General features: G+C 45.5%; 1 protein-coding gene across 1 annotated transcript in view; it reads right to left on the bottom strand.

Annotated features, from left to right (window-relative positions):
• LOC105894093 (gamma-aminobutyric acid receptor subunit alpha-2) overlaps positions 1-14,472 on the bottom strand; it is a 34,512-nt gene extending 20,040 nt beyond the window's left edge. The window contains exons 1-5 of the mRNA XM_031568820.2: positions 13,930-14,472; positions 13,372-13,457; positions 11,238-11,353; positions 5,523-5,590; positions 678-898 (exon numbers count right to left, since the gene is read on the bottom strand). Of these exons, the coding sequence (XP_031424680.1) occupies positions 678-898; positions 5,523-5,590; positions 11,238-11,353; positions 13,372-13,442 (476 nt within the window). The 5' untranslated portion in view covers positions 13,443-13,457; positions 13,930-14,472. The remainder of the gene's footprint in view (positions 1-677; positions 899-5,522; positions 5,591-11,237; positions 11,354-13,371; positions 13,458-13,929) is intronic.
• Between the last annotated feature and the right edge of the window lie 194 nt (positions 14,473-14,666).

Raw genomic sequence — 14,666 nt, forward strand, 5'->3', positions numbered from 1 at the left:
TTTTTTTAATAGGTGAGTGTTACTGCACTTTAGGGTGCTCAAACATTCATTTGGCAGATGCTTTTATCCAATTATATTATATTACAGTGCACTGCAGACACACACACACACACACACACACACACACGCACTGCAGACACACGCACTGCAGACACACGGAATTACCTAAGCCAGGAGACCTACTCCCAGGCAAATTCCTTCTTAAGCACATAAAAGCCCCCCCAGTACTTGAATCAACTATCTGATCTGGCTTGCCTTGGACATACTGCATAATGGATGTGAAGCGAGAAGCTGGCTTGATATGTACATGACAGGGGCCAAACTAATGGATACTTTCTCCACATATCGTAAAAGGCCCTCGAGGTTACCTGTCTACTCATGTACCTACACCTTGATCACTCATTGATTTGGTGTTACACCTCCTCCCATAGGAGGAATAAGGAGAAGAACACTCACACTCACTCACACACACACACACACACACACACACACACACACACACACACACACACACACACACACACGCACCTACTGCTCCCAACAGTAAGGTTAACTCTGTCATCTACACATTACCTCATAGTGTAGAGTAAGGTGTGTAAGGTTAGCTCTGCCATCTACACATTACCTCATCGTGTAGAGTAAGGTGTGTAAGGTTAGCTCTGCCATCTACACATTACCTCATCGTGTAGAGTAGGGTGCCGTCATCCTGGATTCTCAGCAGTTTGTTGGGCATCGTCATGTTGTGGGCCACCGATTTCTTGCCATTGTGGAAGAAGGTGTCTGGTGTCCAAATCTTGCTGGCCATGAGGTTGTTAAGGCGCAGGATGTTCATGGGCCCGTCGAACTTGAGCCTCTCATCCCTCCAGCTTTGTCGGAAGAAGACATCTATCGTGTACTCCTGTCAGGTCAAACAGCAGGCCTTTACTCAGTCTTTGCCATGACGCAGCACCACAGTTACGGCATAGTTACTATGACAACACCGCTAAAAAACCCCCCTTCTAAAATCATCTCTTCGCTAACAATCCTCCTGCTATTATTACCTACCATCACCTCCCACCCCTAAATATTCCCTCCAGTCTGTGCCGCCTGCAGCTTTATGTGTGTGCCATTAGCGAGCACTGCTCCATGTTACAGCACACAGCATAAAAAAACAAACACGCTGTCATGTACACTTTCTTCAGCGGCTACAAAGGCCTGCTCCAGTCCATAAAAAAGCACACGCTCAGTGTCACGCGTTACGCAAACGGCACTACTGGGGGCAGTGAAGCAGCGCACGGGAAAATTGGCCTTTTTATGGGGGGAGGGGGGGGCACGGCGGGGGTTATTTAACAGGTGCAATCTGGTGCGTGCTCTCTGGCCTCGCTCTGTATGCACTTGACGTGTCCCTAACCGACCCCGTGTGCCGGGTCTGCGGGCCCCGGGGCCAAGAATGCAATCCAGAAGCCAAACAAGCCCAGTCCCCTCTTTGCCCTTCTACCCCCCTCCTTCTCCTCCTCCTCCTCCTCCTCTTCCTCCTCGACCCATCCCCCCCTCTCCCCTCCTCCTCTTCCTCGTCCTCTTTCTCTAAGTTCCATTCTCACAGGACAGGCTCTCTGTTTGGCTCAGGGGTAAGTGGCATTAATAGGCATGATGGCAGCCTGTGTGTTTGTGCGTGCGTGCATATGTGGGTTTGTGTGTGTGTGTGTGTGTGTGTGTTTGTGCGTGCGTGCATATGTGGGTTTGTGCGTGCATATGTGGGTTTGTGTGTGTGTGTGTGTGTGTGTGTTTGTGCGTGCGTGCATATGTGGGTTTGTGCGTGCATATGTGGGTTTGTTTGTGTGTGTGTGTGTGTGTGTGTGTGTGTGTGTGCGTGTGGCCATATTTGTGTACGCATGTGTCTGTATATATAGTGAAACTAGAGCGTAATCAGACCCCCCTCCTCCTTTTGCATACTGTGTTGTAGATCCACTTTTAAATGGAATTCATCACCATTTCCCCCCAAAACTGCTTTCTTTGGCCATCATTATTACAAATAAAAACCTAAACTCTCTCTCTTTGTGTGTGTTTGTGTTAGTGTGCACATGTGTCTTTTCTCCCTTGTATCGCCAAGATGAAATAAATAAAAGCGCATGGCGAGGCAGCAGCAGCCGCAGCAGCAGCAGCAGCAGCAGCACCATCAGCAGCAGCACCATCAGCAGCAGCAACAGCAACAGCAGCAGGGGGCCCCCGCTGAGCTGGGGCCGAAAGGAGACAAAAGCAGCCGCACATCCATCATGACCTGCACCAGGCAGGGGGGCCGCCGCCCGAGGTGCATGAGTCTTTATCATACATGTGGATGACAGCATCTTAAGAGACTAGAGGAGCTTAGGCATTTTTCATCCCAGCTTTGGCCGCCAGTGCAGCGCTGACAGAGCCCGATGAATGTCTGAGGCGCTATCGCAGAGAGACAAAGACAAAGAAGCCATTCTAATGGGAAGGGAGGGGGGGGGGGGGGGACTTTTTGAAGCTTATTGGTGAGGGACTTTGGACATTCAGACAGCTGTGGTATGGAGAGTAGAAGTACTGTAATCAGTCTACGCAGCAGAAAGAGGAGCTTTATCGAGAGAAGATGAAAACAGCGAGAGCGTGTCCCTTTGAAAGGAGTCATCCAGCCATAGGAACGGCAGCACGGTCAAATGATCACTCGTAATGACGGGGGACCCACAAGGCACCTGGAGCGCGCCCATTACTCCGCAAGGAAAGCAGGGCTTTGCTAAATTGCGACATAACCTCTTCGAGGTTGTTTACAAAATGCCATAGATTCACGCCTCATTAAGCTTCGTTAAACTGCCAAACACGGCCGCAGAGAGGAGCACTCTGAAACAGATAACGGTCTGATGAGACAAATCGCACCGGTCCAGAGCCGGATCAGAACCAGATCAGAGCCAGATCTGGGCCAGTACTGAGCCTGCTCCGTTGCCACTCGTCTGCTTTCAGTACCCCTGTTCTGTTGACGATTAAAACATTTTCACTGGAAACTGCAGTGCAAGAATGTCTTGTTAAGGGTATAGTGAAGCCCCCGATTTCTTCATCGGTTTATCTGCCTGGTTAAGTACCTCTGGGTCCACTGAATGCGGACGGTTTAAACAAATCCAGAGTGTGCATTTAGCCAGCATTTAAGATGGCTGAGGCCTTGTTAGTACCTGTCTTTGGAAGACTTCAAAACATAAAACTGTTTTGAGAAAGCTACGGGGAAAGTCATTCATCAGCTCCTAAGATTCATTGAGTAAGCCATTTCTAACACATGCCGGTTAATAGGTGTGTGTATAGAGAAGCGCAGATGACTGATGAATGCTTTTGTGTGTTGCGTCTGGAGCGGACTAGGGGGACAGAAAAGCTTTGCGTGACTGAGAGGATCATTTTGTGTAGGCTGAAGATGATTTATTGACACTGCCGCCGCCGCCTGCGATGGAATAAAGAGCACGCCAAAAACATGGAGGGGCCCGCTCTCTTTAAAAATGACTTTTAAAAGAAAAATAGGCTTTTTAATTATTCAGTAGATCTAATACTGCATCAGGAATGAGGACTGGTACGTGACCCTGGGTGGGGGACAGAATCCATTTCAGTGGCAGTAAACGGATGACTGATACCCTCTCCGAGTGTGAAATGGAGTAAGGTGCGATATATATATGAGCAAGGCAGAACTTACCACAGGGGCTGTTAAAAAAAAGAGGGCCAATTTCGCCCTTTGAAAATGAATGAAAAATACATCAAAGTGCGAGAGGAGAAGGTGTTTCACGGCCGTACCTCTATCCGGCGAGGGAGGACGAGGACGTGTCAGTGAATGAGATGAGCTGTGAGAGGACGGGCAAGTCACACAATAGGACAGACGCCACATATGGCTTATCTCTTTTACCCACTTACAGGGCATCACAAAGGAACATAGGCTACATCCTCTCCCCTCTGAATAAAGCACAATAAGGAACATCCACTCACAAAGGAAACGGGAAGGCTTAGGGGAAGCGTGCCATCAAGCGAGTGGGCATCAAGCACCATCAAGCGAGTGGGCTTAGGGGTGGAGTTAACGTGTTCACGGAGGTATACACATAGAACTGGCACGGCACATGTCTGGTAAAGAAAAAGGTGCTTCTGGATGATCCAGAAATCAGAGACACGGCATCCTTAAAATTCCTTGAAATATTCAATTCAATTCAATTCAATTCAATTCAATTCAATTCAATTCAATTCAATTCAATTCAATTAAAATCTATTCAATTCAATTCCATTCAATAACAACTGAAATTGTCTCAAGGTCAGAGCCTGGACCCCCAAGAGCAAGACGATGAGGGCAAGGAAAATCTCCCTTTTAACAGGAAAAAACCTTGAGCAGGACCTCATTATCAGACGGGAAGGGAGGAGAGAAGGAGATAACTATATGAATGTTGTTATTGAAAAATCATTACTGACACAGGTTATAGGAACACAGTGTTTGAGACTGTAGAGTATATATACAGCATCTCACCACGTCTGGTCAGGAATGGCCTGATCTACAATCTTACTGACGCATCATCAGACAACTCTGGGGGTCTGGATCATCTTCTGAAGGCAGCTACGCTACGGAGCGAGTCGCTTAGGGTCTCCTTCTCTCGCCACTGACAGGCAGCCTTTCCCATTAGGAGCAATTAGCGGCACCCTCAGTTTGTTTAGAGGGCAATCCAGATACTTCCCTCTGTTGCGCTGCGAAGTCGTGGATAACACCGAAAGGATCATCCGGGTGAATTAAGAAGTTAAGTGCTCTAATATCGAGATCTCCTGCCCTATAGCTCTCTAGTTGAAATTAATAATGTAGCTAGATGTGTGTGTGTGTTTGTGTGTGTGTGTGTGTCTAGCAGTGTGTGTGTGTGTGTGTGTGTGTGTGTGTGTGTGTGTGTGTGTGTGGACACGATACACGTCCTGTTTTATCTGAAATTAAAAATCAAATGAATTGTTGCGCAAGGGGCTGTCAGATGCCAGAAAAGCTCTTTCTTCTCAAGACTACAGGAGGGGAGGCTTCCACATTCCGGATATGAGAACTGTCTGACTCCTTCACTCCTCCTTCACTGCCTCTCATTATTGTGCTGCAAATTACATGACTAAAGAACTATCCACCAAAGAACACACACAAAGAGAGAGAGGGAATTATACGTTAAGCCCCACTCGAAAGTCACTAAATGCTTTAACTTGAGACAATACAGTAGATAATGTTAATGGGGTTTCCCTTTTGTTGTTGTTTACATTGTACTAATCTCTTCCTTAGTACTTGATGTATGCACTTCTTTATGTATTAATTGATTATTTATTTACTTATTATATTCAATTCAATTCAATTTTATTTGTATAGCTTCAAAACAATAAAATTGTCTTAAGGCGCTTTACAGATCCCATATATATATACAGTATATAATATTATATATAAATATATGTTGACTATATATGGTTTAACATGAGTGATTCAGCAGGAGAGTTTTAGGCTTTCAAACACATCATCACAGAGGTTACGTTAGAAAAGCAGGAAGAACTCTTACCATGTCTGTGTCTGACACCGGGCCAAAGCTGGTGACATAGATGTTTGTTGTCACCTCTGTGACCCGATCTGCAATTACAGTGGGAGAAAAGGCAAGGGCAGGAAAAGAAAGAAAAACGTCAACTTATTTTCTGCCTTTTGTCCCTGAAACTTGAAACAACTTTAATGTATTTTCTGCTGCACTCACACAATCACACAGTCCCTTCGCAGGCCTTCCGCGTGCCAGTTTGTCCATGACAACGGGGCAATTTCAAATAAACGGTTGCAACTCTCAATCTCTCCTTTGTTACCCTTACAGCAGAATTGGACTTATTTTTGTTTTGAAAGCCACTCTGTGCACCTTTATTTGGTTCCCTCAGCGTGCTGTTATGTTTGTCATGAAAAGGGTTTCCACCAATGCTTGCCTGATCCAAAAAACTCACTCTACAACCCCCTGTCCCCCACCCCTAGCCCATTTATCCTCCCCTCTGTCCAGACTCTCCTCCATCGTACAGATCTGTTTCCTCCCGTCCGCCCAGACTCTCCTCCATCGTACAGATCTGTTCATTAGGCTAAACAAAGTGCTGTCAAGCAAGACAGAGTGACCAAGAGCTCCCCCCGCTGATGACAGGAAGGAGGGCTGCTGAAAAATATCTACCCCCACAATAAAATGGATCAGTTATTCATTTAGGAACCCATATAGATCTAATGAAACAGGCAATATTCCCAGCCATGCTGACACCTGGGCACATTTCTCAAAGCAAGCTCTTCTGTCTGTATGTGTGTATGTGTCCATGCATGTGTTTATGACTGTGTGTGTGTGTATGTGTGTGTGTGTGTGTGAGTGTGTGTGTGTGTGTGTGTGTGTGTGTGTGTGTGTGTGTGTGTGTGTGTGTGTGTGTGTGTGTATGTGTCCATGCATGTGTTTATGACTGTGTGTGTGTGTGTGTGTGTGTGTGTGTGTGTGTGTATGTGTGTGAGTGTGTGTGTGTGTGTGTGTGTGTGTGTGTGTGTGTGTGTGTGTGTGTGTGTGTGTGTGTGAGTGTGTGTGTGAGTGTGTGTGTGTGTGTGTGTGTGTGTGTGTGTGTGTGTGTGTGTGTGTGTGTGTATGTGTCCATGCATGTGTTTATGAGTGTGTGTGTGTTTATGAGTGTGTGTGTGTGTGTGTGTGTGTGTGTGTGTGTGTATGTGTGTGAGTGTGTGTGTGTGTGTGTGTGTGTGTGTGTGAGTGTGTGTGTGTGTGTGTGTGTGAGTGTGTGTGTGAGTGTGTGTGTGTGTGTGTGTGTGTGTGTGTGTGTGTGTGTGTGTATGTGTCCATGCATGTGTTTATGAGTGTGTGTGTGTTTATGAGTGTGTGTGTGTGTGTGTGTGTGTGCGTGTGTATGTGTGTGTGTGTGTGTGTGTGTGTGTGTGTGTGTGTATGTGTGTATTTGTCTATGTGAGCTTATGTGTAGGCATGTGTATGCTAAACCAGACACTCCCAGAAGCAAGGGGCCATCTATTTCATTTATAAATGGAGGCGGCGTCCGACCATCGACTTCCCCAAAGTGATTTAAAGAGGTGGGGAGGGAATGAAAGGTTGGAACAAGACAACTAATGAGTGCTGTCACTTAATTGCCTTATGAAGAAATATGACCTGCTTACCTTGCAAACAAAAGAAACATACACATACACACACACACACACACACACACACACTCACACACACACACACACACACACACACACACACACACACACACACACACACACACACACACGTTCCTAACCTAATACTAAATAAGAGTATATTGCACATGTCTAATATGCACACACACACACACACACACACACACACAAAGCTTAAATACAAAACCCCTGCCTTCAGGGATTTTGATGCAATTTACTATTAACAAAATCTAGAGTGCATTCAATGCCCGAGGTTGCTAGTGTGTTTTATTAATAGATATGTAATGTAGGGTGGTTTATTCATGGCAGAGAATCCTCAGAACTGTGTTGAAAGACCTTGATGCCTCTGTTTTTTCCCCCTTCTCCCCCCCCCCCCCGCCCTTTAGTATTCATATATGCCCAGAAATATCCAAATCTGCCAGCGCAGATGGAGATGACATGTGCGCCTGTTTTCTCTCCAAGTCAAATTGAGGGGTAGGTTGCTGGAGAAACAACAACAGGGGGAACGAAACAAGACGAGACGACGCAGGAGAACTCCCACTTTTTCAAAAAGAAAAGCGAATCTGAAACGTTTACGCTTTCTAACCCACAGACAGAGGGGGGGGGGGGGAGATGAGCCGAAGGAGGTCGCAGAATTGAAATTTCCACTGGCGGCCGGGTCCTTGTGGGACAGCACAGGCACCGAGGTGCTCGGGCGTTGGATGGGGGGGTTGAGTTGAGTTGGCTTGACTTGGAGAGGGGGTGGAATTGAGATGGCGAATGGGGGGAGGTTTTTTGCAGGAAGCTAACCTGATGGGAGCACCACACACATGGCAATGCTTGCACCTTGTCTGCGCTTCACCAGAGACAGCTGACAGACGCTGACACCTGAACCGCTCTCACCTTCTGCCAATTCACCCGCGCTGGCAAACACCCCTCCAGCACTAATGATCCCACTCCAGCTCACGGCTGATAGCATGCCAGCATTCATTTAAGTCTTAAATAATAATGAATAACACCGCCCTCCAGGCTAGCTCAGCTATTACAATGCATGCACTTTTTTTCTCCACTGATTGGCCAGGGATGGTAAATTAGAGCAGAGCTCATTTTTCTTTTTCTTTTTAAAAGTGCTCTCCGAAGCAAATTTCTCTGCATTTCACGTTGGAAACCATTTTAAACAATGTTCTCTTCAAGGTGACCATAGGTGCCCCGAGCTTCTGTAATTATGTCATATCCGAGTCTCGGTTCAGTGCACTGGCCTTGTATTCCTCATGGAAATATGCAGCCATACCCCCGCCCCCCACTCCCCGAGGCGCTGCCCCCCCCCCGCCAGGAGACTCCTGTGTGGAGTGTTTATTGTGCTGCTTCTCACCATCACTCACTTCCTATCATCGATTAACAGAACCCCTCTCATGTTGTTTATCATCATCCTGCAATGGGGTGCCTAATACCTGCTGGGCTGGAGACCGGCGACAAAAATCACCTTCAGCTCAATCAATACCTACTCTTGAGGACGAAATAATAATTAAAGGCTGGCCTATGCTGCCCTGAAATGTGCGTTTTATTAGATCATTAAATCCCTGACCAGGGTTGATGGCCGCAGCTCTAGCCAATGCTGAGGGATTGCTCTCTGATTTGCTTGCAAGACTTAATCATCCAGAGGCAGCAATGCTGTCGGAGCGATCTGAGTCTGGCAGGGGGGTGGGGGTGGGGGGGGGTTGGTTGGTGGTGGGTAAGGCAGACCTGTGGATCCCCCCCGTCACCTTTTCACATTTTCAAGCACAAAAAACCCACAACCTTTCCATGATTTCATCAAGGCTGATCAGCTGTTATGACCATCACCATGGTGATTGGATGATAAGGATAATAACACTAAACTTCCCCTGTCTGTCTCTTAGAGATCAATTCAATATATTTAAGTCGCAATTACACAGCGATCTCAGAAAATCTCTCTCTTTACACTAAAAAAGAGGATATTAGATTTTGATCCCGTGGCAGAAAAACCATGAAGCGGTATAGCGTAAGTCATCTCTCTAACCACCGTGAAGAGAATCACAATATCATAGTAACCTTTCCTAAATGCACACCAATATCACTCTATCATGTCATATCATATCTCAGGCCTGGATAGCAAGATAAAAACAACAAAAAAAACTGCCTTTGATATGTTTTGCATACTTGTGGGACACTTGAAAACTGAACTGTACAGGACCATGAAGAAGAAGAGGAAGAGGAAGGCTGCATTAAGCAATCCTATGGGAACCAGAAACCGACAAGTCCATCCATCTCCCCTGATGTGGAGAGAGTGATTCTACAACACGCCCCCACACGCACGCACGCACGCACGCACGCACGCACGCACACATGCTTGCTGTATTCAGTCTCAGATGAGCCTGACATATAGGCAATATGTCCACATGGCCCTGAGTGCTTTGAAGTTAACCAAAATGTGCTGCCTGGCAGACCATCAAGCACTGTAAACTTCATCTGTGTCTGTCTATACGATACATCACAGATGCTGTGCACTACACACCATGCAGAAGTGCACACGGCAGTGAGGCAGTAGAAGACTAGAGCTTACTTTCTTCTGAACAAATTGCCATGACTACCACAGTATTGTTGGGTGCAGTATGACATCTGGACACGCAGTGTTATTGTACTCGTGTATTATAAATACTGGTTCTTTAGTACACTACATTATCACACACTGCAGAGAATGGGAGTCTTTTGTTTCAAAGCTGAGTGAGGCGGTGAGGGCGACTCTGCTCTGCTGGTCAGTGAGGTGAAGTCAGTGGATTCATTCGTTTTCATGTAATCAGCACACCTCCAGGACCACAATACTCGTGCGCTAACCATGGGGTTTAAATGTCAGCCATGTTTGCGCCCGTGCTGGTTTGAGTGTGGATGAGCTGCCACCCCGCCCTGAGTCACCGGCGGCCGGCTGCTGGTGCTGCTGCTGCTGCTGCTGCTGCTACTTCTGCTGGGGATGACTCGTCACTCTTGCGCTTGTGACACTTTGATTGGTTTCTCCGATGGATCGGCAGCTCTGCGTCAGGGTGAGTAAGGGTTTGAGCCTGACGTCCTGCCAGACAAACCCAATCACTTCCAGTCTGTTTCCCTCCTCCTCCTCCTCCTCCTCCTCCTCCTCCTGAGAGAGCTTGTGTCTTTTAATGTGCCACAGTTTGGCCGCGACTTCATCGCAACAATTTAATCTGCTCTCGCTAGCTTTAAGGAATAAATAATCATTGAAACAGGGGTGGTCTGAGTCAGCTGACGGCGGGGCGGAGTGGGGTGGAGGAGGGGGGGGGTAGTCACTTCTCAATAAGTAATGTCTCTGAAATGTCAGTTCAAACACTTGAATCAGCTGACAACACCGCTCTGGGACGCCACCGCTCTGGGACGCCACCGCTCTGGGACGCCTTCCCAATCAGATTTGCCTCTTAGGACTGACCCTTCCCTGTTCTCATCACATGGATCAAGCGCAGGAGACAGTGGCCAATCACAACAGGCCTCTGGGGAGCTCACCAGATCCCGTAATGATGACCCAGAGTGCTAATGGTGTGGCTGGGAATAAGGTCAAAGAACGCAGGTCAAAGTTCAGGAAGAAAGCGAGACAGGAAGATGAATGGCTCAGCCAAGGCAGTGGAGACACGGAATGGAAACTAAACCCAATTTCTAGATTTGTACTTTTCTATTCTTTTTTTTTTGCTTGCTGAGAAATGTAATGCAGCAGTGGGAGATTATAAATAATAAACGCCGTTTACAGCTCCTGTCAAAACACACATCTTTGCCAGTGTTTAAACTCTTCTCATTACTTATTTATAATGTTTGGTCATCCTGACTCTGAGCTGATGCTTTTGGCACACGGCTAAATGTAACAGGGTTCTATTATAGACCATGTGTTTACATAACTAGATCGTTTCTGTCGTTCAAGTTGGCATCAGTGGTGAAGTAAGTGTCAAATGGGAACGATATCACCAGGTGTCATTGGGTTGATAAACTGGATGGTGGCTGCATAAACAGAGTGCACTAAAAATTAAGCTGCCAAAATCAACTTAACTCAGCACAGCAGACAGACTCAGATTCTTACCTCCAAGGCCAGGTCTCAGTCGGTTATCGTAGCCATCCAGAAGTCTGTCCAGGATCCGTGTGAAGAGTGTGATGTTGTTCTTGAAGGCATCTGTACTTGCGTCGCCAGAAACCGACCTAAAAAAAAAAAGGCCATGAATATGTATTGACCGTTTGTTCATAAAAACCAGTGTCATGCTGTCATCATTACCCTGTCATGACATGACAATAGCCATTATTGGCTGGCTTAACAGCAACCTATTTTGTATTGATTTATTGAGCAGTCATAAGCCCAGTGTACGACAAAGAGAGGAGGAAGCCCTTCTTAAGGCTCAAAACTCAGCTTACAGGGCATACTCTCCACACGCATGCATTCGACAACGTGTCAAACCCCTCTGAAATGTGTCTCTGTGTCCCTCGCAAGAACAGCCTTCTTCCCACCGGGGACTGCTGATGTGTCGGTCATAAGCTCTTCAAAGCACAATGCTCTGCTCTCCACGTCTCATTATCCCCACAGAACTCCTGGTAAGATTCTATATGCTGCAACATTCTGAGGCGTAATCACAGCTAATTAATGATAATTATGTACCCCCAAGCAAGGTTTGTGCAATAAGCTAGTGGACCACCAGCCTGTATACATAAATAATTAGCATAATGCACTGTGTACTGGTGACTGGTTATGTGTCTGTTTTTTGGGGGGGGGTTTTCAAAGGGATAGATAAAGATAGATAAAGTGGATACAATACAATATATCTGTTCCCAACAACTGCCCATTCTCTCAAATAAAGTTTTTTTTTTTAATTTTCATTTCAGGTGGCCTAATTTTAATCATTAGGTTATGGATTCTCATTGCAGCAATTTCTGTCCATATGGGTACCGCTAAACATCCATCAATTAGAATGATTCCCCATGAAACTGCGATAATTGTGCTAATAGGCATTAGTCATCAAGGTTGTTTATGAAAACAGAACATTAATTAACATTCTGCACGCTAGATCTGTGTCCTTGCAGTATGTGATGTCCTGTTTCATGATTAACAGATCAAATTTGTGTTTCAAAACAATTATTTCTCCTCACCTTTTCAGTCAGGTAATACAATGGCAAACATGACAAACAAGACATGTCAACTGGAGATTTGTGCCCGACCTTTTATATCCCACAGAACTGACGGGGTAGTAAACTTTGCTAGAGGTCAGGCGAGCTGGTTTGTTAATAGAGGTAATCAGCTAAGGTAAAAGTCATGCTCTTTGCACTCATGCTGATTCTCTGTGACTGCTGGAGGTGACCAACGGAGCGTGCACGTTGGTAAGTGTGTGTGGATTTTTAACTCTAGGATTTCAGGGTGGTTGGTGCAAGGTAGCAAGTTGACGAAGTAGCCTTATGGTAAACAAAAAAACAACAAAAAAAACAGCATGCGTTGTCTGTTCATGTTCTCTGTAATAAAAGTAAATTATGCGAATTTGTGTTATGGAGAGTTAAAGGTTAAACTCGCTTTAACTTGCACAGGCTTAAATGACAAAACAAGCAAGTTAAATTCATTTTAGGAAAGTTTAGGGTCAGTCTACATCCGCCTTTTCATCACTGTTATGCTATCACACTGTCAGCCACTGTATATCCAACCTAACCTTGCGACAAGTTCGTTTGTAGCATATAAACAGATAGCCTTGGCTTTAACTCAAAGTACACTCTACTGCAAAGCGAATTTCATGCGCGGAATCCTACCGCGTCCGCTTGGTCAGCAGGATCAATGATAGTGCAGCGTGTCTGGGACTGTGTACTAGATCTGACAGAAACGCAGTTAACTTACACTTAATGAAACGGGGCTCCCCCCGACAATCAGTAGGCTACTTCTCTCCCTGTCTCATCGAAGCTGTAATCTACCTCCACCTAGAGGAATCGTGCAGGTCCCAGGAGTGCGGGACTTGACAACATACTGCCTAAGATTGTCATTCAAACAAACAAACAAACAAAAAATATTAGACGCAGCCAAACAACTCCGCAATGTAGCAAAAAATATGAAATGTAGCCTAATTAATGTATATCAAAACAAAAATCGTATGAACCATTTTGACCAACTTAATAGGCTGACGCTGTCAAGTCCACTTATATTAACACTCACGTTAAACACTTCTACTCTTACTGAATCTAAATCTTACCTTGTGTGCAAATGCACTATTAAGTAGAGACAGAAGAACAGATGGCAGAGTATGATCACCCTCTCCCTCATTGCTGGTTTGAACACCTACAGAAAACAGAGCGGAACGGATGAAAAGCGGTTGAATTATTACAGTTTCAGTTACATTTCTACTTATTGACAGCTATGAACTACCCACTTTGTACCATTTATTTAAACGCAAATATAAAATAACACAGGCTATTCTGGTGAACTCAGATTCCACGTTCACGTACACAATCACAATCACAAGCGCAGACACATTACATTAATATTTACAACACGTTAACAAAGGCCACTTGATAATGCATTCACTGACACTGAAATTACAAGCATTGCAAGATCATTTCTTTCACCAAACGCCTCCGTCCGAAACAAACACGGCTCGTGGGTGAGTGTGCATGTCTCACGTGTGGGCAACCTCTTTAGATATTCTTAAATGCACTGTAATGTAGATCTTAAGATGCGCTTATTGTTGTCTCGTAAGCACACGTAGCTCTGAAAATAAGTAAAACACATATAAGTGTATGAAAATATTCACCTGTTGGATAAGCTGTTTATCCTTTTAATTTCCCCCCTGAATCGAAACACTGAAGGTATGAAAGTTGAGCCCAACAGCTCGCGGCACTGATGGTTTCAGTGAGGTTTCGGTGAAGATTTCAAGGGAGCGCGCAATTGAGACGAGGGCGAGCCGTATTATACTTCCAGTGCAGATCTCACACATCCCTAATTGGAGATCCACATCTCCAAGTCTTAAAAAATAAACAGCGGAATCCACCTTCTCTGCCTAACCCTAAATCTCTCTCACAGCACTAAGTGGTAGGCTACACCTCTGCTAAGCTGAGTCCACAATACATATTTTGCGCGTGAGAAAGAAGAAAAACTACAAAGAAAGAACCGTCTGGTAACGACAGGGTCCTAAAGCCAGCGTGTTCAATGGTTTGTGCCTTCCTTCAAATCAAAAGATATATGACGGAATGAGGTAATGGTGATGGGTTGTTACTATGGGAACCTCACAATCATTCAAAACGATATTAGTGTTTTAATGTTAATAAAACATGATGATGGTGACGATGGTGATGATGATCACAGCGGAGAGCTTGGTGATGTATGATGAATCATAAATGGTGAAGTAATCGTAGTGATGATGGTGATGATAACGAACACATGGAAGTGATCCTAAATTTTGCAGAGATATGAAGAGGTTTAAGCCCCAGCAGAGAATTAAGCCAGCTGCATATGCTGGTTAACAAATGACAGAAATTAAACCGGATCTGG

The sequence above is a fragment of the Clupea harengus genome, chromosome 6, assembly GCF_900700415.2.
Source record: "Clupea harengus chromosome 6, Ch_v2.0.2, whole genome shotgun sequence".
NCBI lineage: Eukaryota > Metazoa > Chordata > Actinopteri > Clupeiformes > Clupeidae > Clupea > Clupea harengus.